At 51.5% G+C, this 25,124-nt stretch overlaps 1 protein-coding gene across 6 annotated transcripts in view; it reads left to right on the plus strand.

Annotated features, from left to right (window-relative positions):
• The window catches only part of KIRREL3 (kin of IRRE like 3 (Drosophila)), a 529,310-nt gene that overhangs the window by 462,581 nt on the left and 41,605 nt on the right, over positions 1-25,124 (plus strand). For all 6 annotated transcript variants that reach the window (XM_012729525.1, XM_012729523.1, XM_012729524.1 and 3 more), the window contains exon 6: positions 13,947-14,104. In XM_012729525.1, coding sequence (XP_012584979.1) covers positions 13,947-14,104 — 158 coding nt within the window. The remainder of the gene's footprint in view (positions 1-13,946; positions 14,105-25,124) is intronic.

Genomic DNA, 25,124 nt, shown 5'->3' on the forward strand with positions numbered 1-25,124 from the left:
GCCTGTTCTGCTCCCCACTCTGTCTCTGGTGAATCCTCTCACCCTTCGCATCTCTGACCTGCACCCCAGTTTTGTATGAATAAATAAATCTTTTAAAAAAAAAAATTTAAGTGACAGAGAAACTTCTTTTTCAAAGACATACAGGTAACCAAGTACATGAAAGGGGCTCAATACCACTAATTGACAGAGACCTGAAAATCAAAACCACAATAAGATATCACCTCACCCCTGTGAGGATGACGGTCCAATTATCCAAAAGATGAGAGATGGCAGTGCTGGAGAGATAGGTGGAAAGGTAATTCGGAGTGGCCTCTCTGGAAAATAGCATGGAAGTTCCTTAAAAATTAACAACAGGGGCCTCCCTGGTGGCCTAAGGCTTACGTCTTAGCACTATTACCACTACGACCTGAGGTCAATACTGGCCAGGGAGCTGGCCCACACATGGCACAACAGACCTTTCCTGTCTCACCCACTGCTCCCCTCAGCAGTGAATTTCAGGAAATCTGCCTGTTCAACCCAACCCCACACCCCTGGCCTATATCCCAGTACATCTATGCAAAAATAGATAACTAAATAAATTAAAAACAGAAGTACCATACATACAGCAGTCTGACCGCTGTATGTAAGAAGTCAGTAGATCTTGCACACCTGTATTCATTGTAGCATTATGCAGCATCCAAGATATGAAAACAACTTAAGTGTCCATCAGCAAATGAATGGATAATGAAGAAGTGATAGACAGACAGATGGATAGACCTGGTATATTCAGCCATTAGAAAGAAGGAAATTTTAAAGTTTGTCTGGAAGCATCAAAGACCCTGAATAGCCGAACAAAACTTAAGAATAAACAGAGTTGGAGGCAGCACGCTTCCTGATTTCAGACCACGCTACAAACCGTGGTGAGTATCAGAAAAGTGAGTTATCAACATAAAAGTAAATACAGGGATCCATGGAACAGAATAGAGATCCCAGAAATAAACCACTGTTTGTAATCAACTAACATTAGACAAGAGAGTTAAGAATACTCAAGGGGGAAGGGTTATCTCTCCAATAAATGGAGTTGGAAAAAATAGACAGCCATAGGGGAAAAAAAGAAAAAAAAGGAAGAAACTGAACCCCATTTACATCTCTCACAAAAATGAACTGGAAATGGATTCAAGGTTTATTTTTTTTAAGATTTATGTATTTATGCATAAAGAACGGGGGTACAGGCCAGAGGTGCAGGGGTGGTGAGAGGATTCACCAGAGACAGAGTGGGCAGCAGAACAGGCAGACTGATGAAGTACACTGCTGAGAGGGAGCAGCAGGCAGGTCAGGAGAGGTTTGCTGTGCCATGTGGGTCACCTCCAGGGTGGAGATTGAACTTGGACTGGAGTAGCTGCGACGAGCTTCGTAGTGCTGTGCTTTAACCCATTGCGCCACCAGGGAAGGCTGGATTCAATATATAAATATGAGACATGAAACCCTGTAAAGCAGGAAGAAAGCTCCTTGACAATGGTCTTGAATGTGATTTCCTGGATATGGCAACAAAGTACAAGCAATAAAGATGTGTGGGATGACTTCAACTTAAAATGCTTCTTCATAGCCAAGGAATAATGGGGGAAGTATTTGCAAATCATAGATCTGACTTTCTTGACACTCTGCCTTAACCTTTGGGAGCAACCTGTGTGGCTGGAGAGAAGGTGGTGGGCTGTCTTGATCTTTCCCCTTGGCACAGACCCCAGCACCTACTCCTCTGTCTTGTTCATTCTTAAGTTCAATCCAGTGCCAGGTGAACCTATGGTTAGCGCCACTCTGCAGGTGAGGAAACTGAAGCTCAGGGAGGTTTAAAAGTTGCCCAAGGTTACCCTGAGGTAACTCCGAGGTCTCTCTGGGAGCCCCCATAGCCCTCACCCAGGACTGGAGATGCAGGAGCCTGGGCCACCACTAACCCAGCCATCTACACGGGCTCACCCTGGCTGTGAAGATGACCAGAGCCAGGTAGGAAATGCCTCCCCACCCCGAGCACATTGGCACATTGTCAGGACAGCACCTCCCCCTTGCCAGCCACCCAGGTTCTTCCCCTGAGAGGCTGTGTTCCTGTAAAGGGCATTCTGGGGCGGAAACCACGCCCACCCTCAGCCCCATGCTGGGAGAGGAGGCTGCCCCCCCCCCTCCTGGGAGCACCACTTCCCTCTGGGGACTGCCTGTGGCCCAAGAAGCCCAATCCAGTGACCCACGACTGCTGGGCCACAGGTTATGGTTGCCTGGGTAGGAAGGGCCGACCCTCAGGGCCACACAGCCTCAGCTCCTGTGGGGTCTGTGGAGACATCTGCCGCCACCATGTGGCTGGTTCACCCCCTTCAGGGGGGTGGTCAGGAGAGGCCCCCACTACACCTCCTCAGACCTCCAGCTGGGATCCCAACCCCACTGGGTTGCTCTGAGGGGGCTGACAGCTACAGCCTTTCTGCCTCTTCCGACGCGTCCAGGAGGCCTCACTCAGGCCCAGCCACCTCAGTGTCCCCTCTCTCTGTGAAGTAGAAGGCAATGCTTACCAATTCCGGGGAGAAATGTAGTTTCTCTCTGAAAAATTAGGAAGGTGGGAGATTTCAGAACTTATCTATCACACTAAATGCTAGATGAACATTAAAACCTTCTTAGAATGAATTCTAAAAGTGTTGCCCTCTTCCAAATGTAAGGGCTTGTGCTTTTTCAAAAACAGGCTCACATCATGAAACAACTTTGATTTTTTTTTTCCCTCTCAGGATTCTAGAAATACCTATGTGTAGTGGATTTGGTGATTTGCATAAAGTTGAAAGGTCCATTTACTGGTTTTCTGGGATTCCCTAAAATGAATTTTGTGGCAAGGAGCCTGGAGAAAACGTTTTGCTTGATTCCTCCCTTGGCACGCTGCCGCTTGGCCCTCTGGGCTTCTTCCTTACAAGGGACAGTCTATTTTCTCTGCTCACATTTATCTTTCTCCTGAGCACTGGCACACCTTCCCAGCCCCGTCGCTGTTCCTCTCTGCCTGCCTGTCCCTATTTGTCCCCTGGCTGCAGTCCCTCTCCCTGTCACTTCACTGCCTCCTCTCCAATCTCCCCAGCTCCCCTTCAACCCACTGCAATCTGGAACCAATGTGTGTGTTTACAATGCAAAGAGCAGTGTTCCTAACGCCTTCTTTAAAAGGCAACGATTGGAACTTCTTGTATTTATTCGTTAAACCCCTTAATGAGGTGACCCTTTATCTCGTGCCCCTCAATTTCTGTAGTTTCTTAGAGCTCCTGGTATTGATATGGAAGCTCCCCACCGCAACCCTCTACCCCAGTACCCCACCCACTCCAGCCTCATTTCCCTCCTCAGCCAAAGCCATAAAACTCCAGAAGGCCCAGGTGCCAGATGGGAGCCCAGAGCAAGACCAACTTTATCAGTTCTGCTTTCTGTTTATGGGAGTGGCCTGCCCACTGCATCCTGGGGCCTCTGGCTGGCTCAGAACTGCCTTGATGGCTGTGGAAGCAGCAGTGGGAGTGCACTGATTGTCCTCCTAGGCAGCCACACGGCACCCAGCTCAGGAAGGTCTTGCTAGCTGGGACCCAATGCCCGGTTCTCCCCAGGTGAGTGTGTGTCCTGCTCAAGTGCATTGGCCGTTCTGTGCCTCAGTAAACCTCATGGCATACTGTGCAGTTTAAAGGTCTGATGGCAGCCCATGCCACCAAAACAGGCTTCTCCCCGAGCCTCAGCCAGGCAGGGCAGGACAACCCCCAAGCCCAGTAAGGTCAGAATGAGCTAGACGTTTTTTCCAGATGCTAAGGATGGGCGCATGCTGGTATTCCTGCAAGCACCCCCAAAAAGGGCTGTCATGATGTGTGTGGTAGCCATCTGCACAGGAGCAAGGTCCTTCCTCAGCAGGACATCCCACTTCCCTGGTGCCCGAGGGGCCACACAAGCCCTCTGCTGCTCATCCTCCCTCCCGCTGTGAGCCCACACACTCTGCCACTCTGCACGGCCCTTTCTTTCTCCAAGTCCTTTCCCTGGGACTGAAATTTCTCCTCTGCTCACCAGAGAGGGCTTCCTGCAGCCCTCCCACACAGCACTGGAATGGTGTGGATGCTCGCACCTAGAGACACACCCACCCACAGCTGCACAGCCATATGCAAGCATGTGCACACGTCCACAGCCACACGTCCATACACACACATATACACACAGCCACATCCACACATCCATGTACACACAGCCCCAGCCACAGCCACACATCCATATACACACATGAACACACAGCCACAGCCACACATCCATATACATACATGTACACACACAGGCACCGTCACACAGCCACATCCACACATCCATATACACACATGTACACACAGCCACACATCCACACATCCACATACACACATGAACACACAGCCACATGGCCACATCCACACATCCATGTACACACAGCCCCAGCCACGTGTCCCTATATACACATATATACACACACAGCCACACAGCACAGCCACGCGTCCACATCCACACATCCACGTGTACATATATGCACACACAGCCACGTCCATGTTCACACATCGGTGTGCACATATGTACGTGCACACAGACACACGTCCACATCCACATGTCCACATCCACGCGTCCACACACGGACCTGTGTGCATGCACACGCACGCTGTCACCCTCGCCCTCCCCACCGTCTCCTCCTCCTTCTGCTCCATACACAGCCTGTGAGTTATTTGCTCAGTATTAATGAAGCATCCATCTCCTCACAAACAGCTCCTCGCTGATGACATGGCTCAGGCCCGCTTTCAGGGTTTAGTCAGAAGCCAACAGAAAGCCCACCTTCCTCTCTCGAGGGGAAACCAGGGACTCTGTTTCACTTTGCCCTCCAGCTTCTGTCTCCTTGCCCTCACCTCCTCCCGCAGCGGCCCCCGCCCCTCCTGTCTCCGTTGCCCCAAACCCCTACGTGCGCCATGGCTCTGTGGTGGTTCTGGGGGACTTGTGGCTGAGAGGCATCTGGGGCGCCGGGAAGGGAGACAGGGCAGGAACAAGAGACTGAAACAAGCTGTTTCACTTGCTCTGTGCCCTCGGGGAGTCTCCTTTTGAACAGGGGTTCATAATATTGAGAGCCTCTGTGAGAGCCTCCGGTACTGAGTTCTTGCTATGAAGGCCAGTCCCGAGACAAGACACCCGTATCCACTCCTGTCCTTGGCACAGTGCCCCATGCAACAGATGCCATGATGTCTATGATGTCGATGTCATCCTGCACAAAGAATGATGTTGTCTGCCCACTGTCGCCCAGCCAGGGCCTCCTGCCTGCTCCCCTGGCCGTAGGAGCACCCAGCGAGAAGGTGCTGCCTGGGGTCCCAAGCCCTGGCAGGTCTCCAGAGCGATGGTCCTCAGTGCGCAGGAAGGCCAAGCATGAGGTCTGGGCCAGTGCCACCACCCTGAGACCCTGAGCCCTCGTCTCGCTTCTCTTTGCTCCTGTCCTTCTGTCCCCGCCGTCCAAGCAGAACATCTATGATGTGTCCCTCAGAACGTGTGGGAGGGGGGCTCTCCTAAAATAATTGCAGTTGCACCACACCCCAAATCCTCATGTAGCCTTAAATAAGGTAGCGAGGGAGCCTTCCCTGGTGGCGCATCGGCTCACGACACAGCACCGCAGGCGAGCCCACAGCAGTTTCAGCGCGAGTTTGATCCCCGCCTGCCCCGGAGCTGACCCACATGGCGTGGCAGACCTCTCCTGTCTCACCCACTGCTCCCCTCAGCAGTGTACTTCATCAATCTGCCTGCTCTGCTCCCCACTCTGTCTCTGGTGAATCCTCTCACCACCCCTGCACCTCTGTCTTGTACCCCAGTTCTTTATGCATAAATAAATAAATCTTTAAAAAAAAATAATGAGGTAGTGAGTATCCAAAGACTATATTAAGTTACATATATGTCTTGAACACACTTAAGGGTTACCAGATGAAATGCCCAGTTAACAGAATGCCCAGTCGAAATTGAATGTCATATAAACAAGCTTGTACTATAAATTATTTATTATTTATCTGAAATTCTAATTTAACTGGGCTTCCTTTTATTTACTAAATCTAGCTATGCTATCAAAATCCCAGTTCTGACCCTTACCAGCTGTGTTACATTTGGGCAAGCGATTTAACGACTTTCTGCCTCAGCTTCCTCATCTCAAAGATATAATAATTGTAGCTGCCTTACCTTGGATTGTGAGGATGAGATGATTATCTGTATGGTACCAAAAGAATTCTAGAAGTTCTGGAAATATTGTAAACCGTTTATCAATGTTTGCTATGATTTTTTTTTTTTTACCATTATGTCCCAGATAATATGCTAGGTAATGAGGAAAAAACAAAGAAGTAGCAGGACTCCCTGCTCCCACCCCAGCCCCCATACATTTGGGGGACCTGAAGCAGGTCCACAAATCAGTGTGATGCAGACAGGGGTGAATGCCCCATGTAAAAGATACAATCACAGGGCTAACGGCATGAGATGTTTGCCTTCAACTCAGTGGCACATGGGGTCATCTGGGCTCACATGTATCTCAGCCACCTACCAGCAGTAATGGCCTCACTCTGGTGGACATAGAATGTTGGGGGTTGGGGGTTGGGGACCTCCCTGGTAGTACAGCAGGTTAAAGCACAGCACTATGAGGTGATTCACAGCCACAGTAGCATGAGTTGGATCCCTGGCCAGGGAGGTGACCACTATGGCACAGCAGACTGCTCCTGTCTCACCCACATGGTTACAAAAGATGGGAGTTCCTTCTTTTTCCTTCATACAAATATACCCCATCTACTTGATTCATTGATGCACTCATTCATCCATCAATGGACACTTAGGTTGTGTCCATATCTTGGATATTATAAACGTTGCTATAATAAACATGAGGTGCAGTGATTTTTTTGAGACAGTGATTTTGTTTCCTTCAGATATGTACCCAGAAATAGGATTTCTGGATCAAACGGTAGATCTATTTTTAATTTCTGAAGAGCCTTCATGCTTTTATTCCTTTGTGGCTGCACAATTTGCACATACACCAACAGTAGACAAGGGCTCCCTTTTCTCCACCACCTTGTCAACGCATTACCACTTATCTGCTTGATGACAGTGTTATATCTTCAGGTGTGAAGTGATACCTCGTTGAGGTTCTGATTTGCATTTCCCTGGTGATTAGTGATGCCAAGCACCTTCATGTACCTGTTGGCCATATGTATATCTTCTTTGGAAAATACCGATTCAGTTCTTCTGCCCATTTTTAAAAAGTGTGTTGTTTGTTTCTATTAAGTTGCATGAGATCATTATATGCTTTTGATATAAATCCCTTATCATATATATTATTTTCAAACCCTGTTTCCCATCCTGGAGGTTACCTTCTTATTGTCTTCTTGTTTCTTTTTAGAGTTTGACATCCCAATTTTTATTTTTGCTTTTGCTTCCAAATCTAAAATCTAAATCATCATCACCAGGACCTATGTCAGGCAGCTTACAACCTATGTTTTCTTCTAAGAGTTATGGTTTCAAGCCTTCAGTTTGCTTTTTTTTTTTGAAAGAATATTTGTGTTTGCACTAAGAAGCAGATCCTTAACAGGTGCATACCCTATTGTTTTTACATGCTGCAGTTCTGCACTTTAGCCATTAGGTGGCGCAAATACACGCGTGCGGAAACTGGTGGCTGGGGTTCCTAGCAGCCCGGAACCTGAGAACAGGCCAGTAAACAAAATTGAGCAATGAGGGGATCTGAGTGGCCAAAATCACGCACCCACTCCCCTAGCAGACATCTTTCTAGCACCTATTGCAAAGTAGGCACATGCTTCCTGGAACCCTCTGAAATCCAGTTGGGAGTGGAAAGTGTGGGTCTTTTTTTTTTTTTCTTTTTTTGGTTAGATTTTATTTATGCATACAGAAATGGCGTACAAGCCAGAGGGGCAGGGGCGGTGAGAGGGTCACCAGAAACAGAGTGGGGAGCAGAACAGGCAGGTCGCTGCTGAGGGGAGCGCTGGGCGGGTCAGGAGCGGTCTGCTGTGCTGTGTGGGTCACCTCCAGGGCAGGGATCGAACTCTCACTGAAGCGCCCACTGTTTGGCTTAGCTTCGCAGTGCAGCGCTCCAAACCGCTGCGCCACCAGGGAGGGCCCAAGTGTGGGCCTTAATGCCCCCTGGCACAAGTAGAGAGCCTCTGGGACGGATGAAAGGTGCTGTGAAGCTGCTGCTGTTTCGGGGGCAGCCCTGTGAACTGCTTTGATGCAGGTGGAAATACAGGATCACACAAACCTGAGTCTGAATTCCAGCTCTCCCACTTATCTGCTGCCTTATCTTAGCCAGATACTGCGCTCTTTCTGAGCTGTTTCCTAATCTATAAAAAGGACTCCTCAATAGTACTGCTTCATGGAATTATTGAGAACAAAACAAGAGGCTCTTGGCACAGTGCCTGTCACACAGCAACAAATTAAATACCGTTCTTAAAAAGTGAGACATAATCACCAAGATATGAATTGCCCTTTACAAAGCTATCTCCTCATTCTTCATATCATAAAGGCAATAATAATCACCTAATAATCATAGTTGTCTTTATTACCCCACTTCCCAGATAAGAGGGTCAAGGTTGTTAGGTTATATAATTTACCCACGTTCATAAAGCTTGTAAAATAAGGGCCTCTCGCCAGGTATATGTTTGGCTCAGCAAGCATCAAAGAGCTGTCCCTGAGTGGCAGGCACTGAGCCAGGTGACAGGGATCCAGGGTGGTGGAGGGTTGCAGTCTAGGGGCAGGACAACCACATGCAGGTCATTTCCATAGCTTCGATACTGAGCAGAACGATGCCCAGGATGCTATGGGGTCATAGACAAAAGTCACTTGACCTGAGAAGATTCCAGAAAAGCCTCATGGACTAGGCAAACTTTAGCTACATCTTGAAGGCTAGGGGAGAGTGACGAGGAGACTAAGGGGGAAGGGAGCTCCTGCATTCCCAGGCAAGCAAATGCCATTTGCAAAAGGAGCCTGTTATGAAAGAGCACTGCCTTCAGACTCATACAGTGAGGGGTGTACTTGCTTCCTCTAATGTAACAAGCAGTAGGGAGAGGGGGTGCTGGTTGTGCCGAATGGAGCTGGGGACTCCGGGAGAAGAGCTTCTGAGGGTGTGAGTGAGACTGATTAGGACGAGCCCAGAGGCCTGGGGTGGCTTCCCTCTACTTCTCCCACTTCCAGCACCAACTCAGCCCCTCCCCACCCGTCCCCTGAGGCTGAATGAATGCTGATGCCTGAAACCAAAGAAAAGCAAACTGCTGACAGCAAACCTCCTACTCCAGCAGCCTGTGTCTGTGATCTGTCACCACGTTTAGCCTGCAGCTTTCACCCAGTGTATGATCCAGACAGATAACACTGGGCTCCCTCCCCCAATCAGAGGACTGGTGCCCCCAGAATCACCCCAGGGGCTCCCCCAAGCTCTCCCAGCCATGCTCCCCCTCTCCAGAAACAGCAGGAAGCAGCAGTGCCCCAAGTCACACTGTAGAGAGCCTCTACAGAGCTGGCTGTCCCAGCGAGGGCTAGGGGTCCTCTTTACCCCTCCCCCCAACACGCATTCACCCTCGACCCCCAACTCAACTCCAGATGCACACACACAGAGACATGCATCAAAAGTGCTGGCCTTGAATGCACATGCCCGAGACAGCCCACCCACCCATCCCTCTTTATTTGTTTCATAAATATTTATTGAGCATCTACTATGTGCCAGGCACTGACCTGCTGCAACAGAGGCAGACCAGGTCTTGCTTTGTTGTCAAAGAGCCTCCTTTCTGATCAGGGAAACAGACAGCACACAGACCAGTGAGGAAGAGTAAGTGGGGTGGGGTCACGAAGAATACAGGAGCTAGCATAGGGGGTGGCCAGGTCTTCCTGAAGCCTCGACATGCACAGGAAGAAGCCAGCAGAGCAAAGATACAGAAGAGAGCAGTCCAGACAGAGAGAAGGCCAAGGCCCTGTGCCAGGCATGAGCTTGGCTTTGCAGCAGACAAAAGGCTGCAGGAGTGAGGAGAGTGTGGAGGAACTCTGGTGGCGGAGGCTGACCAGGGCCAGGCTGCAGGGCCAGGCGTGCCAGCTATGTTCCAGCAGAGCGGTGATACAAGTGGGTCAATTTTTAATAGACCCCTCCCGACTGTGGGAGAAGACACTTTGCAGGAGCTCAACGACACCCAGACTCCAAAGAGCATGGCGTCTCGTCTGCAAGTTTCCCCACCTGCTATCCAGCGCAGAGGCTGACCCCACTGGCCTTCCTCTGCATCCCAGCAGCCAATGAATGAGACAACCTTCTGGGGGGTGGGGGAGGGTTGTCTGTGCTATTGTCATCTGTCAGCAGCAGAGATGCCCCAGCTGGCTGATGGGGTACCCAAGGATCCTGGAAACCCAGTCAGGGGGCCCCAGGCAACCAAGGAGACTTTGGAGGAAGCCCATGTCCTGGCGCCAAGAGACGCTTCCCAGCACCTACAGGCGAGTGAGCCAACCTGGCAACTAAGACCTCTGCGTCATATGAGCTGGATGCCACACAGTCACTGGGCACAGAGGCAACTGCAGAACAGGGCGAAACCCCCAGCCCAATCCCTGCCCTCTGTCTAGCGATGTCCTTGGGGGACAGTAGAGTCCCCCAGGCACTGCACTGCTGTCCAGAAGCCTGAGCTCCTCTGCCCGAGGGCAGGGAGGAGGCTCCTAGCTGCCTGCCAAATCCTGGGTGGCAGGAGGGAGACCCGCAAAAGAGCCAACCAGCCCGGGGCCCCTCAACTCATGTGATTTGCCCCAGGGGCAGCCAGGCAGGGTTCCCTCTCACACCAGGCCTGTCTCAGACAGCTTCCCCGCTCCGCAGACAGGCTCTGCCCAGTCTCTGCCCGGGATCCACTTAGGGCTTCCCCGGGTCGCAGTCCCCAACAGTTAATGCGTTTCCCCTGACTGACAACAGGCACAACACCAAAACAGTCAACTATTTTTATCTCCGGATTAATCACAAAAGGCTAACGCTTCCACCTTCCCTGTGATTAAAAATTAGGAGACCAAACTCTACAGTGGTTCAGGATAATAACCAGTCCTGTGGGGGGGGGGGGTGTATGAATAATGCATCGCCAGGCTCGGGCTGCTGAGACATCCCCCCCCACCATTCCCCAGCTCTTGGCTGGTGCCTGAATGGAGAGGTAATGAGTGCCCCCCCTTCTGTGGGAGCTCCAGCTGCCAAGAGCGACTGTTGATTTCTATTCAGCCTGCTGGCCCCCCAAACCTCCTCCCTCCTCGCCCACCCCGTCCCCCCCACACTCCAGCCCCATCCGCACCCCCTCCTACCCCATCTGGTGGGCAGCGAGGCGAAGGCCAATCAATAATGCATAGCTGCATGAATAGCCAGCATGATAACCACTTATTTGGGAAGATGTAATCAGGACCCATTCTGAGGGTGGATGGTGGAGCGTGAGTGTGTGTGAGTGTGTGTGAGTGTGTGTGCACGCACGCACGCGTCTGAGTATACCCACACTACGACCCACTCCCTGCCCCCTCATCTGCGCTTCCTCTAATCCCATATTCCAAAGCATGGCCTTGGGGAAGGAGGGTGAGCTGGCTCCCCGCTGTAGCTGCTTTTTGGAAAGGCCCCCAGTCTCCGCGCTGTGGTCACCGGACACCGGGTACCTGAACAAAGGCCCGGAGAAGGCAGATTCTCAAACTTGGTCACACTCTGGAGTCCTCTGGGGAGATGCCTGAAGACTGGGCTCCACCTCCAGAGATGGGGATTTCCTGGGTCAGGGAGTGGCCTTGGCAATAAGACACTTCACACCTCTCCAGGAGCTTCTAAGATGCAGCTCAGATGGCAAACCAGTCTCAGACCCAAGAAATGTCGGCGCCAGAGGGACTTTCCAGATCCCCTGCTGTACTTTCAAGCATCCATCTGAGGAAGTAAAGCCAGGAGGCAGGCCTGCCTGGGCCTTGGCCCTCTGACTGAGGGTGCTGTCCACAGCCCAGCAGACTTGCCTCATCCCTAGGGAGCTTGAGGGAGAAGGACGACCAGGTTTATATTCTATTCCTGAAGTTTCAAATGTCTCTTTCCAGTTTTTCTAGCTAACTGCTAGCTCAGAGGAGAACCTACATCCTGGGTGCCCCGTGGACAGAAATCTGTGCCCCACAAAGAAGGGGCAGGGGGCCCCGCCCTGCCCGCATGGAGACAGAAGTCCCCTCATCCGCACAGTCACACCCACCCATCTATGGAAAGCACTCATTAGCCCCCCTGGGCTCTCTGGCCACACCCACATCAAGGATGCCCGCAGCTCTAATAAGCGGGTACGGGGTGGGTGGGGATGGAGGGCGGCCCCACCATCCAGCCCGCACCCACCATCTGCACTGTGCCCAGGGCCTCCTGGGGAGCTTTGGCTCCCAAGCCAGCACTGGGCAGGGCTGGATTTTATAGACTTCCGCACTGGGCCAAAATCTCAGGTGGGCTCTGGGGCTGGCAGTCATAGACTCTGGAATCGTGACAGACTTGTGGTCCTTTCCTCAGGAATAGCAACGTGGGGCTCTCTGTCCCAAACCAGGCTAGGAAGGGAGGGCCAGACCCCCAGTTGAGGGCCCTCCTGAGCTCCTGGGGTTTCCCAGAGCCCCAGGTAGGGAAGGCCCTGGGAAGAGAGGAAAGCCATAGTTTGAGGGGGGAGGAACGTCCTGCAGGGAGGACCCAGAAGGTGCAGCCAGCTAGCTCTGGCCTGGTACTGTGTGATGGGACGGAGGCACTCTCCTGCAACCCACAGCGTGGGAAGGACAAGCTTCCTCTGGCAACCTGGCAGCGAGCGCCCCTTTGTGCCAGGATCCCAAGTGTATCACACACTTACCCTTCATTCAGTCACTCATCAAACACCCAGCCCCTCTGAGACCTCCGGAACAGACTGACCCAGTCCCTCCCTCCCTACAGGAGGGAGACAGGGCCTCCTCCAGTGTCCTGAGGGAGCCCTGCCCACTGTGTCCTGTCCAGGGAGGAGCGGCCAGGAACAGCAGCGGCCTGAAAGCCCCCATGTGCCCATGAGCACAAATATTAGAAGATGCTCTGTGACCTTACAGCAGTCACTTAACTTCTCTGGGCCACTCCCGGCCAGCTATCTTCATCACTGCCCAGCCTGTACCCCAGAGGCCTGGAAGGGTGACTCTGTGGAGCCAGCAAATGTTTATGGAGTTTCCAACAGGCCCAGGGCTCTGGGTCCAGGCTCTGTGGTAGGTATATGCCAGGCAGTGGATAAGCCTCTCCTCTGGGGACTCCCCATCTCTCAGGGGCCAAAACTCACAGGACAAAATGAAGTGGAAGGCAGGAGGGATACATCCTGACTCCGGCATGTGGAGCTACTCAGAAGGAATCAAAACTAAGGAAATTTCCCGGGGCAGGTGGGGGGGGGGGGCGCATGGCCCTGTCAGCTCTGAGGGCTGCCTGTCACTTGTCCCCTCCAGGGGCCTCCAGGTGTCAGGGGACCTGGCTTCCAGCCCTGGGTCTGCCAACTCACTTGCTGTGTGACCTTGAGCAAGTCGGTTACCCCTGCGGAGCCTCTGCTTCTGGATCTGAGATAATAACATTGTTTACCTCGAAAGACCGTTGAGAGGATTAAACCAGACAACAGATGTGGCAGTGTTTTGTTCTAAAAGAGAGGAAGAGGCCTTTAAAAAGAAGCGACACCATTTTAGCCAGGCAGAGGAGCTCCGGACCAGCCCTCTCTGCCCAGAGTGTGGGGTGAGGTGATGGCACAGGCATTCTCTGCAGATAAACATGCAGAGCACGTCAGGGATTATTGCTGTTGTCGCTGGTATTGTTACAATACAAGAGGATTATACGTTTTATTAAAGTATGATAATGACTGCTTATCACCATCTCCATCAAATCCACCCAGCCTGTCAGCCCTGCGGAGAGGAGAGGTCCCATGCGTGCCCTCAGCCTAACCTCACGACTCCTCTCCCCACAGTGCCACCCGATGATCCGGTCATCCTGGGGGGGCCTGTAATCAGCCTGCGGGCAGGGGACCCCCTCAACCTCACCTGCCATGCGGACAACGCCAAACCTGCAGCCTCCATCATCTGGCTGAGGAAGGGAGAAGTCATCAATGGAGCCACTTACTCCAAGGTGAGGGCTGGGCCCGAAGAGAGGGCGGTGCAGGTGAGAGGGCGGTTGAGGGGGACCAGCTCTCCTGGCCCCACAGTTCTTTTGTTCCTTTCTGTCTATCTCTGCATCTGTCACTTTCTCCCTCTTGGCCTGGCTGTTGTTAGCTGACCCCTCCCCAACCCTGCAGCTCTGTCTCTGTCCTGGGCTAATTGATGGGCTTGGTGAAGACCCCAAGAGTAGAGGAAACTTGGGACAGTGGCCACAGCCTAGCTTGCCAGATAAAATAGAGCCTGGCCAGTTGGACTTTAAGTTTGTATTAATAACAAATAGCTTTTTTCTGTAAGCATGTCTTAAAGGCATGTATGGAACATACTTATGGATTTGTTTTTTTAAAACACTGTTTATTTGAATCACCCACTGTCTTTGTTGTATGTGCTAAGTGTTTTAACTTACCATCTTTCCAGGGTGGTCAGGGACCCTAGGTGACTGATGAAAGGAGGTGTGAGGGTGTGGGCCCAAGATTGTTCGGTTTGCATATCAAAGAGGTGGTTTGTTTGCCCTTTCCAGGAACCCTGGAAGGGGCAAACCCTCCTTTCGGCAGGGCTCCAAGCAGTCAAAATGTAACAGGGAGGTCCCAAGGAAAAAGGGAAGTTCCAGGTTCCCTGCCCCACCCAGAACGAGGGTGGAGCTGAGCAGAGAAAAAGGAGAGAAGAGGCAGGCGAGAGAAGAGAGAATGAAGCAGGATGGAGCAGGAGGAGACCTGAGGAAGCCACATGGAGCAGCAAGCACGTGATGAAGAAACCGGGCTTGTTTCCTGGCCCTGGACTGGCTAAGGCAGATGTGGGTGAGACCTGTTATAGGACACCAAATCTGTTACAGGACAGGGGGAGAGGGGCACCCCTGAAGCCCCAAACCTGCCTGCTCTAAGTGGGTTCTGCCATCCGCCGCAACAAGACAAAACATATAAAAATTTTAATGAAAAGGGACTTTAATGCAGTAAATATACAATATGGAACACAAAGAATATAACTTCTAAATCAAACACCTGAAGTTACCCATCCCCTCGTGGGCAAAAGTCAACCCAAAGGGATTGGCCCAAAGCAAGGCCTGAAAGCTGCCACTAGACTAAAGCACCTTCTGGCCGGGACCCATGGAAAAGGGTCAGACATGGCCAGACAAATCTGGGAGGAAAAGAGCAAAACCAAAATCAATATAAACACTGCCATAGTCACCTCCCTACAGGGATCTCACCCACATCTGCCTTGACCAGTCCAGGGTCAGGAAACAAGCCTGGTTTCTTCCGCACATGCTTGCTGCTCCATGTGGCTTCCTCAGGTCTCCTCCTTCTCCATCCTGCTTCATTCTCTTCTTCTCTTCTCTCCTTTTTCTCTGCTCAGCTCTACCCTCCTTCTGGGTGGGGCAGGGAACCTGGAACTTCCCGTTTTCCTAGGGACCATCCTGTTATAAAAACATCATAAGATATAGAACAAACAACCATGACTATTACAGGGGTCAGCTGGGGGGGCGCTTCCAGCTCCCATCACCATGTGCAAGTCAGGGAAAAGCACCCCTGTGGTTGGTCCTGAAGGACAACCCCTGGCGCCTGAGCCAGGTACCTCACTGTCACCCAGGGCCAGGCCCTGGCTCTGTAGGTCTAGTGCTGTGGTTATCAAGCCAGCCAACCCCAGGCCCACTCACCTGTCCTTCCGCTTCTTCCCCGGCAGCCACAAGCAAGGCTCACACCCTCTCTCCCACCCTTGGTTCCCCTGGCCCCTGCTACTGCCTGGGTGGCCCTGGGGGCCTCAGCTCACTACACCCACAACCCCACCCTCCCTGCCCTCCTTGGAAGTGTGACTGACAAGCTTCCCCTCCGGTTGTCTCCTGGCCTGTGGACCTCACCCTGCCTGACTCAAAACAAAATTCCAGGTGCATTTTAAAACAGCCCCCAACAAACTGCACTTGAGGAGAGTGTAGCACCTCAGTGGGGGATTATGTACCACAGAGCCCTGAAGATGAGCAGGACAGAGAGTGATCCAGTACCCTGATATACAGCTAGAACACCCAGCCCTGGCAGGAAAGTGACTGCCCTGCTCAGCGTGAAGGCAGAAACCTCCAGAGTCCCATGATGCCTAGACTTTGCTGTTTCCTGCCAGGCCACCGACCCTCCTCCCCTTTCCCATGGCCTCCTGGGCCTCAGAGAGCAGGGGTCTCTGGAGCTGCTCCCCACTGCCAGCCTACCACCAGTTCCTCTTTCTGGGTCCTGGAAAGACGAGCAAGGCCTTTGCCACCAGTGGGGACTTGAGGCAACACCTCCCTTCTTAAGGGTGTGTCTTTCCTGCCTGGATTCATCCCTAAAGCTGCTGATCAAAACTGGCCCCAACCCAGAGCCTGGTGCCAAAGTCCAGGACAAATGCCTTCCCTTGGGTCAAGTCCATCCAGGGGCAAGCTGCCTAGAGAGATAAATCCCTCACTCACATCCTGGGCTGGAGCCATCCTGTCTCGTTATGAAATCTAAAAATATGACACAGAGAGTGTATCATCCAGGCGAGGATGAAAAGAAGGAAATGGGAGTTTCTCCCAGTCCTCCCCAAAGCTGGGCCAGCTTATGTCTAAAGAGGACACCCCCATCTACTGAAGACCAAAGTCAACACCACCCTGCCAAACCTTTCCAGGGGCCACGTTGCCCTCATCTACCTGTGGAATGCCCTCCGAGAGCCCACCCAGCCTGCTCACCCTCCCACTGGCCTGAACAACAGCACCAGGCATTGGGGACCTGGACCCCATTTCTACTCCATGTGACCTCAGTAAATTCACACCCAGGCCTCAGTTTCCTCATTTATAAAGCAAAGGGCTTGGATCAGACACAAACTTCTCAGTAGGCTCAGGACACTCCAGGAAGACCCCAAACATCTAACAACAGATGTTTATTTCTCACCGTCTAGCTGGGCTGCAAGTCTGAGATCAAAACACCAGCAGGGCTAAATCCCGCTGAGACCTTCTTCTCCTGGCCACTTTCTCACAGGGCCTCAAGGGGCCCTTTTCCTGTTGCACCGAGACAATGCTCTCTGGTGTCCCTTCCTCTTCACATGAGGACATCAGTCCTATTGGACTAGGGTTTGACCATTATGACCTCCTATATCTTTAATCACCTCCCTAATAAAAGCCCTGTGCCCAAATATAGTCACATAGGGGGTCAGGGCTTCAACATGGGAACTCTGGGGAGACACAATGAGCCTCTGACAGGTGCCTCCCAGCTTTGAGGTGATGTAGCCCTCTGGCTGGGCCATACTGGGAAGGGCAATGCCCCAGATGGGTCCGTGGATTGTTCCTGGGAGCTCAGAAGCCGCACTCTGCTTCCCCCACCGTCCCCACCACCATCCCGCCTTCCCCGGGGCTCAAGGACCATTCACAAGACACTGAGTGAGAAGCAGCTGGAGGCACAGGCAGCTGAGAAAGGCAGAGACAGACCCAGAGAAAGGCTGAGAGGACAGCACACAATATATACAGCCAAGTAGGGCCCCAGGGCCCCAGAAAAGGCACCCCCCACACCACCCTGTAGGCTTCAAAGCTAAAGCCCTCTTATTCACCGCAAGATGGCTGGTTAAGTCCAGGGGGCCAGGGACTCCATTTGCCACCTTGTGTCTCTGTGCCAGGGGTCAGCTGCCTGACCTGCTGTGCTTCATGCCCCCGTCTGTACAGAAGCAACAGCAGCCCCACATCACGGAGGGCTGAGACAAGCTAGAAGAGACAGGCTGTCACTCTCATCACCCTTCCCGGCCTGATTTCCTAGAGAATGTCAAGGTCACAGGATCAGATCCCCTGGTCTGACCAGCCTGGGTCAAACTTGGCTCCATCGCATGAGACCGCAACTTAAATTCCTTGCCTCAGTTTCCCCAGCTGTCAAACCGTATAGATGACCATAGACCTGTCAGGATTGTTGTGAGTGTTAAGAGGCATGAGGTTTGCAAGCCTTCTGTAATGAGCCTGACCTAGATTCAAGCCCCATAAATGTCAGCTAGTACTGGGCCCCCCTCCCAGAGCCTCCTCCACCCCAGCTCTCCCGCCCCAGTGGTCACACAGTCGCCCTGGTTTCCTGGAATGTTCTTTCTGTAATTCCCCAGTGTGGTGGTAGGGGAAGGATAAGCTGGCTGGATTGAGGATAACTTCATTGAGGACAGGTAGGCCCCTTTCCCTGGGAAGAGAGTCAGGAAGAAGCAAGCCCTCGGCCCCTCACCCAGCCAGCTTGTAGCTTCAGGAGCATGCAGGCTGGCGGCAAGGCCTCACTCCAAGTCCTCTCTTCTGAGACACCCAGCCCCAGCCTGAGCTGTCTTCCAGGGCCTGGCACCAGAATGGAGGTCACGAGGCAGTCATCTAGAAAGCCGGCAAATACACAAACCTCTGGGTGAGGGTTGCCAGATGTCAAGATGGTCAGTGGTGTAGGTATCTTCTCAAGTCCCTCACCTGCGGGTGAACCTCTCTTCCTCCAGGCGGCTGCCGGCCCAAGGGATTGCCCACACTTTCACCATGGGACCAGTGGCCACTTTAGAGCCCACACTGAGAGGAGCTCTGAGCAACACCCCTCCGGGCCTCGCTGAAGCCAGCTCCTCTACACTGGGCGTCTCTCCCCACCAGCTACTCAGCACCCCTGGGCCCCATCTGTCCATTTTAGGGACCTAGACTCACCCTCCAGTGTTGCAGCTGCTACTCATCCTGTTGCCCTGTGTGACAGAAATTCCTTCTGTCCCCAAGGGGTTCCTGAGCATGCATGGTCTGGGGCAAAAGACCCCATGTCAGATCCCACCTCCCTTTACATCCCTATTCAAGCCACATTACAGCAGATTCCCCAGGCAGTTAGAAAAGGGGGAGCAGAGAGTTGATTTTTAAAAAGAGAGAGACACTGCAGGTGGGGGAGGTGAGTGTGGAGGGGAGGAGAGAGGACTTCTGGTTGCCAGGCAATCAGGCCTCACTCAGGCCCATCCAGGCTGTTTGCATAGCAATGAGCATCCCATATTTAGCACCAAGGTTGGGACACCCACCCACTGCATTCTCTCCAAGCCTCCTTCCTCCCTCACCTGTGTTCCCAGACACAGACATCTCCAGGAAGCCCCGGGGACTTGGAAACCAGCTGAGAGGCTGCCGCTGCCCACTCTGGACAGCAGCACTGGGGTGCACTAAGTTCCTGGCTAGCAGCCTCTCAGACCACGGCTGGGAAACCCTGCCTGCTCCCTCCTCTCTCTCCCTGCCCCCCACCACAGCACGCCCAAGAACTTCCTGCTGAATCCATTGGAGCCACGATCATGGTCACGTGGGTCAACCTGGGTGGCTCAGAGGCTGGGGTCTGGGGCCACACTGGAGCCCACCAGGCTGGAGGGAGGGCTGCCCCAGCCGTGGAAGTCGGTGGGCCCAGTAAGAGTGTCTCCCCACTAATCATCCATGCACCCTCCCTGAGCTGATCTGCGTGTTAATGAAGGATTCTGACAGAGGCACTGGAGATCGCAAGGCCTTCTGGCATGTCCCACCGCCATGTTCAGTGATAGGGAGAAGAGGCTGGAAGGGAGGAATGTAGGGACGAGAATCTGCAAAAGACAACATCGACTTGACTGGGGCCCATACCCTCAGAGACACAAAGTCCAAATCGCATTTGCAGATGAGATTATAAAAAGCACAAAAGAGAAATTGATGGAGAGGACAGGAAAGGTAAGAAGAGAAGGGAGGATGAGGAAAGGGAGAAAAGCTAGGGTGAGGGGAGACGGAGGCGCACAGGCCCTGTGCCTGTTTTTCACCCCCAGGCTCAGCGGAAGTCTGGCTACCTCAGCCTCCCCCACCAACATCCCGTGGCCCAGCTTGCAGACCCAGCCTCTCTGTGGGGATCTGGGGTCCTGAAAAGCTGGGGGCCAGGGAGAGGCACTCTGGGCGGGCCGATGGGGAGCCTCACCGACCTGTTAGCCCTCTCCTGGCACTCCCCTTGTTTAATGAATACATCTCCCTTTTCTCTAATTAGGTGGAACAAACAACTTGCACCAGAATTTTTATTTCCCAGAAAAGCACATGCCCCAACACAGTAAATATGTCATTAATCATCATGCTGAGGAGGAGGGGTGCAGGGAGGAGGGGAGGCAGTCAGAGGGCCTAATTAGGTGCTTGGGCCATCTTGTTCCCCTCCCACTGGCACCCCGACTGCCCTGCTCCCCTCCACAGCCCAGAGCTGATCAATCAGAGGGGCTCCTAGCAGAGTCAAGCTTATGTAAATGTCCCTTGTTAGCACAATGGAAAAGTAAGGAAAAGGAGACAGGAAGAACAATGCCAACCTCCCACCCCATCGCCCCTCCTCCCGCCACCTTACTCAGGTCTTATTTTCATCCAGGAAATTGTTCTTATTATCACTTAGCTATTTATAGAAGCTGGAGGTCTGAAGAAGAACCACAGCCAATGTGTTACTGTGGCGTAGCTGCTACTACCCAGCACCCCAGCACCACTTGAGGTGAAACTGTTACAGGGCAGGGAGAGAGCAGCACCACGGAACCCCCAAACCTGCCCTTTCGAAATAGGTTCTGTCATCTGCCGCATCAAGACAAGACAGATAAGACCTGTAATAGAAAGGAACTTTAATACAATTAGTGCGGCTTACAGAAAAAACAATATAGTTTCTAGATCAAACACCCAAAGTGACCCAAAGTCTATCCAAAAAGGACGGGCCCATAGCAAGGCCTGAAAGCCCGCCACAAGTCTAAAGCATAGGAAAGGGTCAAAGAATCATTTTAGAAAGGGATGATCAAAGATAATGCACCCAGCAGTACAATAAGAGTAAACCCCATAAAATACCTCAGGAAAGAACTGGAAGAATCTGATGACATGCCTAGATGTAAATAATAGCCTATAAATGAATTTATGGTATTTGCAGATTTTTTATATTAGCTGCTTTGTAAAGAAAATATTGTATTGCTGTCTTTGAATGCCAGAGTTGAAGAGTTTTTAATAGAACCATATTGGTTACAAAAAAGAAAGAAAGAAAGAGAAGGGTCAGAAATGGCCAGACAAGTCTGAGAGGAAAAGAGCAAAATCAAAATCAAGATAAACATTGCCATCGTCAACCTCCCCACAGGTCTCTCACCCACATCTCTTTCAACCAGTCCAGGGCCAAGAAACAAGACCCGCTTCTTCACCTGTCTCTCTGCTCCACATGCCTCCCTCAGGTCTCCTTCTGGCTCTCCATCCTGCTTCCATCCTCCTCAGTCTCCTCTCCAGATTCTTCCTTCCCTGCTCAGCTCCATCCTCCTTTTGGGTGGAGCAGGGACCTGGAGCCTCCCCTTCTCTGGGGACCCCCCTGTTACAAAACCACAACTCCCCCACCCCCACCCCCTTGTGCAGGCTTCCAAAATAGCACCTGGCTCTGAGGCTCATCTAAGACCCTTAGCCCACACCAGCTGGGACTAGCTGCAGCACTGCCCTCTACCCCTCTCTGAGGTCCCCGCTGCCCAGGGATAGGGCCACCACCTTATCAGTGAGGTCTCATGCCCCGGGCACCTGCTAGGTCCAGGCAGTTTTGGAGCATTGGGAAAAACAGTGGGGGCCATGGCCACACCTCATGGATCTCCCCTGCAGCTGTGTCCGGCTTTGTCTGAAGCAAGAAGCACTGTTCTAGCTGGACATGCAGGTCATGTTTGTGGCGGTGTAACCTCGGGGTAAGCCAGAGGCGAAGGCTTGAAAGGGTTTACCAGAAAGTGGTTTCATTCATAGCAGGAGTGTAAGGGGTCAGGGAGGAAAAAAATAGACAGACAGATAGATAGAGAGAGAGAGAGAGAGAGATATTGTAATAAAGTAAGAAAAACATCAACAATTCTAAACCAAAGACATTCTCTGGGGTAGGAGAGGGGATAAGGCCAAAACGGGTGGGCTGAGCTCACGGGACTATGGTGATGACACATGGGGATAGTGGTGGTGGGAAGTCCACGGGGGTTACAACTGAGATGATAAAATGTACAAAATGAAGAATAATGTAAGTATATATATATGTATGTGTATGTGTGTGTATATATACGCATATATACATGTGTGTATATATATATACACACACATACATATATATACATATATACACACACGCACATATAATAAAAAATAAAGAGTTCACCACAGTCAGAGTAGAGAACAGAAACGGAGAATTTATTGAAATACTATGCAAGGGAGTCGGGGGTGAGATGGGAAATAAAATCTGCTCTGGAAGAAGGATTTGAGGCTCCCTTTACATTCTGTTTCTGCGGGACTTCTTACTTGGGGCCCCAGTGTGCCCCAGTTATCTGCTGGGATGTCTGGTCCCGGGCAGTGGCCTTTGACACAGAATGTCCTGGCTCTGCTTCTGCATTCACAGTCTGAGTTGTCAGTCTTGTGGCATGGTTCCCATAACAACCTCATCAACTATCTAGTCAAGACTGGCAAACTTGCCTGAGGAACATGGAGTGATGTTGAATTTTGAACCTGAGTGAGATGCTTCAACCATGTTCTCCTAGAGCTGGAGGTCACAAGCTTTACCGAAGGGGAGAAGGACCCAACCATACGCCCTAGAGAAGGTTCCAGAAGGCTACATGTTGCTCTAACCAGCTCAGTAAGCCTGGAGGCTATTTAATAGCTCTAACTATTCCAGTCTCTACGTGGAGGCTGCCCTCACCTACCTCAGCTCTCAGGAACACAGTGGAAGCATCATGGGTTCAGGAGACACCATTCTCAAGTCAAAGTCCCAGCCTGCCAGCAAGTTCCTGATGCACTTTGTCTTCTGCCTAAATAAAGATATCACTCTCTTCCTTTGAGGGTATGATGAGAACTAGAAATACTATCATTTTTTTAAGGGCGGTTTGGAGAAAGTTGAGTCTCTTTAATCCCCGATTCCAATCCTCACAATCTAAGACTATGCCCAACACCCCATTCTCTGCTGAATATTGAGTCCCTGTCTTGAATCAGAAGTGCTGAGCACAGAACAAATCTAATCCCACCTGGAAGGGGCCCCCTGCCCACCACAAGCTTCTGCCAAATGAGTGTCCACTGCCTGATGGCACAGAAGCTAATAACCATTCCAGAAGTTTTGGAGACACAAAATAGCTTAATACAAGTTCTTCTGGCAAAACACTGAAGACAAGGCTCACAGATCAGGCTCCCTAGGAAATTTGGGCCATACTTACAGGGTTGAGAAACAAAGAAGATTTAAAAAAAAAAAAAAAGGCAAGTTGGTAGAGTCTGCTGGGTTGTTTTCTGCTAACTCATGCTATAACTCAAATTTGAGCCCAAACTGAGCACCCCTTTACTTCTGAAGGTTGTCCGTTTAACCATGAGCCAAGCTTCTCAGTTCCTTTTTCCTGTGGCCGTTTTCATTCTGGCAGTGAGAGGTCACCTCAAAGACAGCAAATGCTTTTCTGGCCCTACACTATGAAATGCAACTTGTCAACTTATGAAAAATCTGGCTTTGTTTTTTTGGGTTTTTTTTTGTCATTTAAAATAGATACGGGTTTTTCTGTCCCATTGTCTCATTCTTGAAAGCTGTTCGTGCAAGATAAGCAGAAACAGGAAAAGACTTTCATGGCCACCTTGGGTTTTACTTCTACCTTTTCATGGGTCACCAGTGAACTCAGTGTACTGGGTACCAGTAGCTGAAAGGGGTGGTGGGAGGGGAGCTGGTAGCAGCAATGATGGTGAGGGGGGTGGGGACTAGCGACTGACCTCATAGTCCCAGGGAAACAAAGGAACAGGAGACATGATTTTCCTCATGTCTCAATAATGAAGTACCACCTCTGGTGCTTAAAATTGTTACAGGGCAGGGAGAGGGGCACCCTTGAACCCCCAAACCTGTCCAATCTAAATAGGTTCTGCCATCCACCACATCAAGATAAAATATATAAGATCTTTAATGGAAAAGAACTTTAATACAGTGAGTATACTATACAGAAGACAAAGAATCAAACACCCAAAGTTACCCATCCCCTCGTGGGCAAAAGTCTACCCAAAAGGGATTGGTCCAAAGCAAGGCCTGAAAGCTGCCACAAGCCTAAAACACCTTCTGGAGGAGACCCATAGAAAAGGGTCAGACACTACCCTGGGAGTGAAAAGAGCAAAATCAGGTCTGGGAGGAAAAGAGCAAAATCAAAATCAAGATAAACGCTGCCATCGTCAACCTGCCCACGGGTCTCTCACCCACATCTCTTTCAACCAGCCCAGGACAAAGATACAATTGCTGCTTCTTCACATGCCGCTGCTCCCTGTGCCTCCCTCAGGTCTCCTTCTGACTCTCCATCCTGCCTCCTTCCTCCTCAGTCTCCTCTCCAGATTCCTCTCTTCCCTGCTCAGCTCCACCCTCCTTCTGGGTGGGGCAGGGAACCTGGAACCTCCCCTTTTCCTGGGGACCACCCTGTTACCAAACAACAGGTCTTTATTGTCTCACCTTTGTGGAGGCCAAATTCAGAAATGAAGGCGGTACCCGAACCACTTCCCTGCAAAGACTGTAGGGAAGCGTCTCCCTTGGCTCCACAGCGCTCGCCTGCTCCTGGTCTCCTGGCGGGAACCTCACAGCCGTCTCTGCCTCCTCCTCCGTATGGGCTCCTTCCAGTGCCTGTGTCTTCACCCCTTCTCATAGGGCACCAGCCACTGGATTTAGGGCCCGCTCTAAAGCCAGGAGGATTTCGTCTTGAGATCCTCCGTTATACTTATCGTCATCCTCAGTATCTAAGGCAGACTGACTTCAGAAAACCAGGTCCCAGATGCCACAGGTGCTCTCTTTAGTCAGCCCTCCACATCTGTGGGTTCTGTAGCCATAGATTTGGCTGAATATGTGAGTGTGGAACCCACAGATTTGGAGGCCCCATTGCGTTTATGTGGGGTGGAGGGGTCCACATATATATATATATATGTGTGTGTAAGAAACCTTGCAGTTCAACCCATGTGCATACAATTCGAGGTCAGTTGTACTAGTTCAAGGTCAGCTATACTAATTACTTAGCTAGCCCTGTGAAGACCCTATTTCCAAATAAGATCACATTCTGAGGTTCCGAGTGGATGT

The sequence above is a fragment of the Condylura cristata genome, unplaced genomic scaffold (genome assembly GCF_000260355.1).
Source record: "Condylura cristata isolate star-nosed mole 26May11 unplaced genomic scaffold, ConCri1.0 scaffold00025, whole genome shotgun sequence".
NCBI classification, from domain to species: domain Eukaryota; kingdom Metazoa; phylum Chordata; class Mammalia; order Eulipotyphla; family Talpidae; genus Condylura; species Condylura cristata.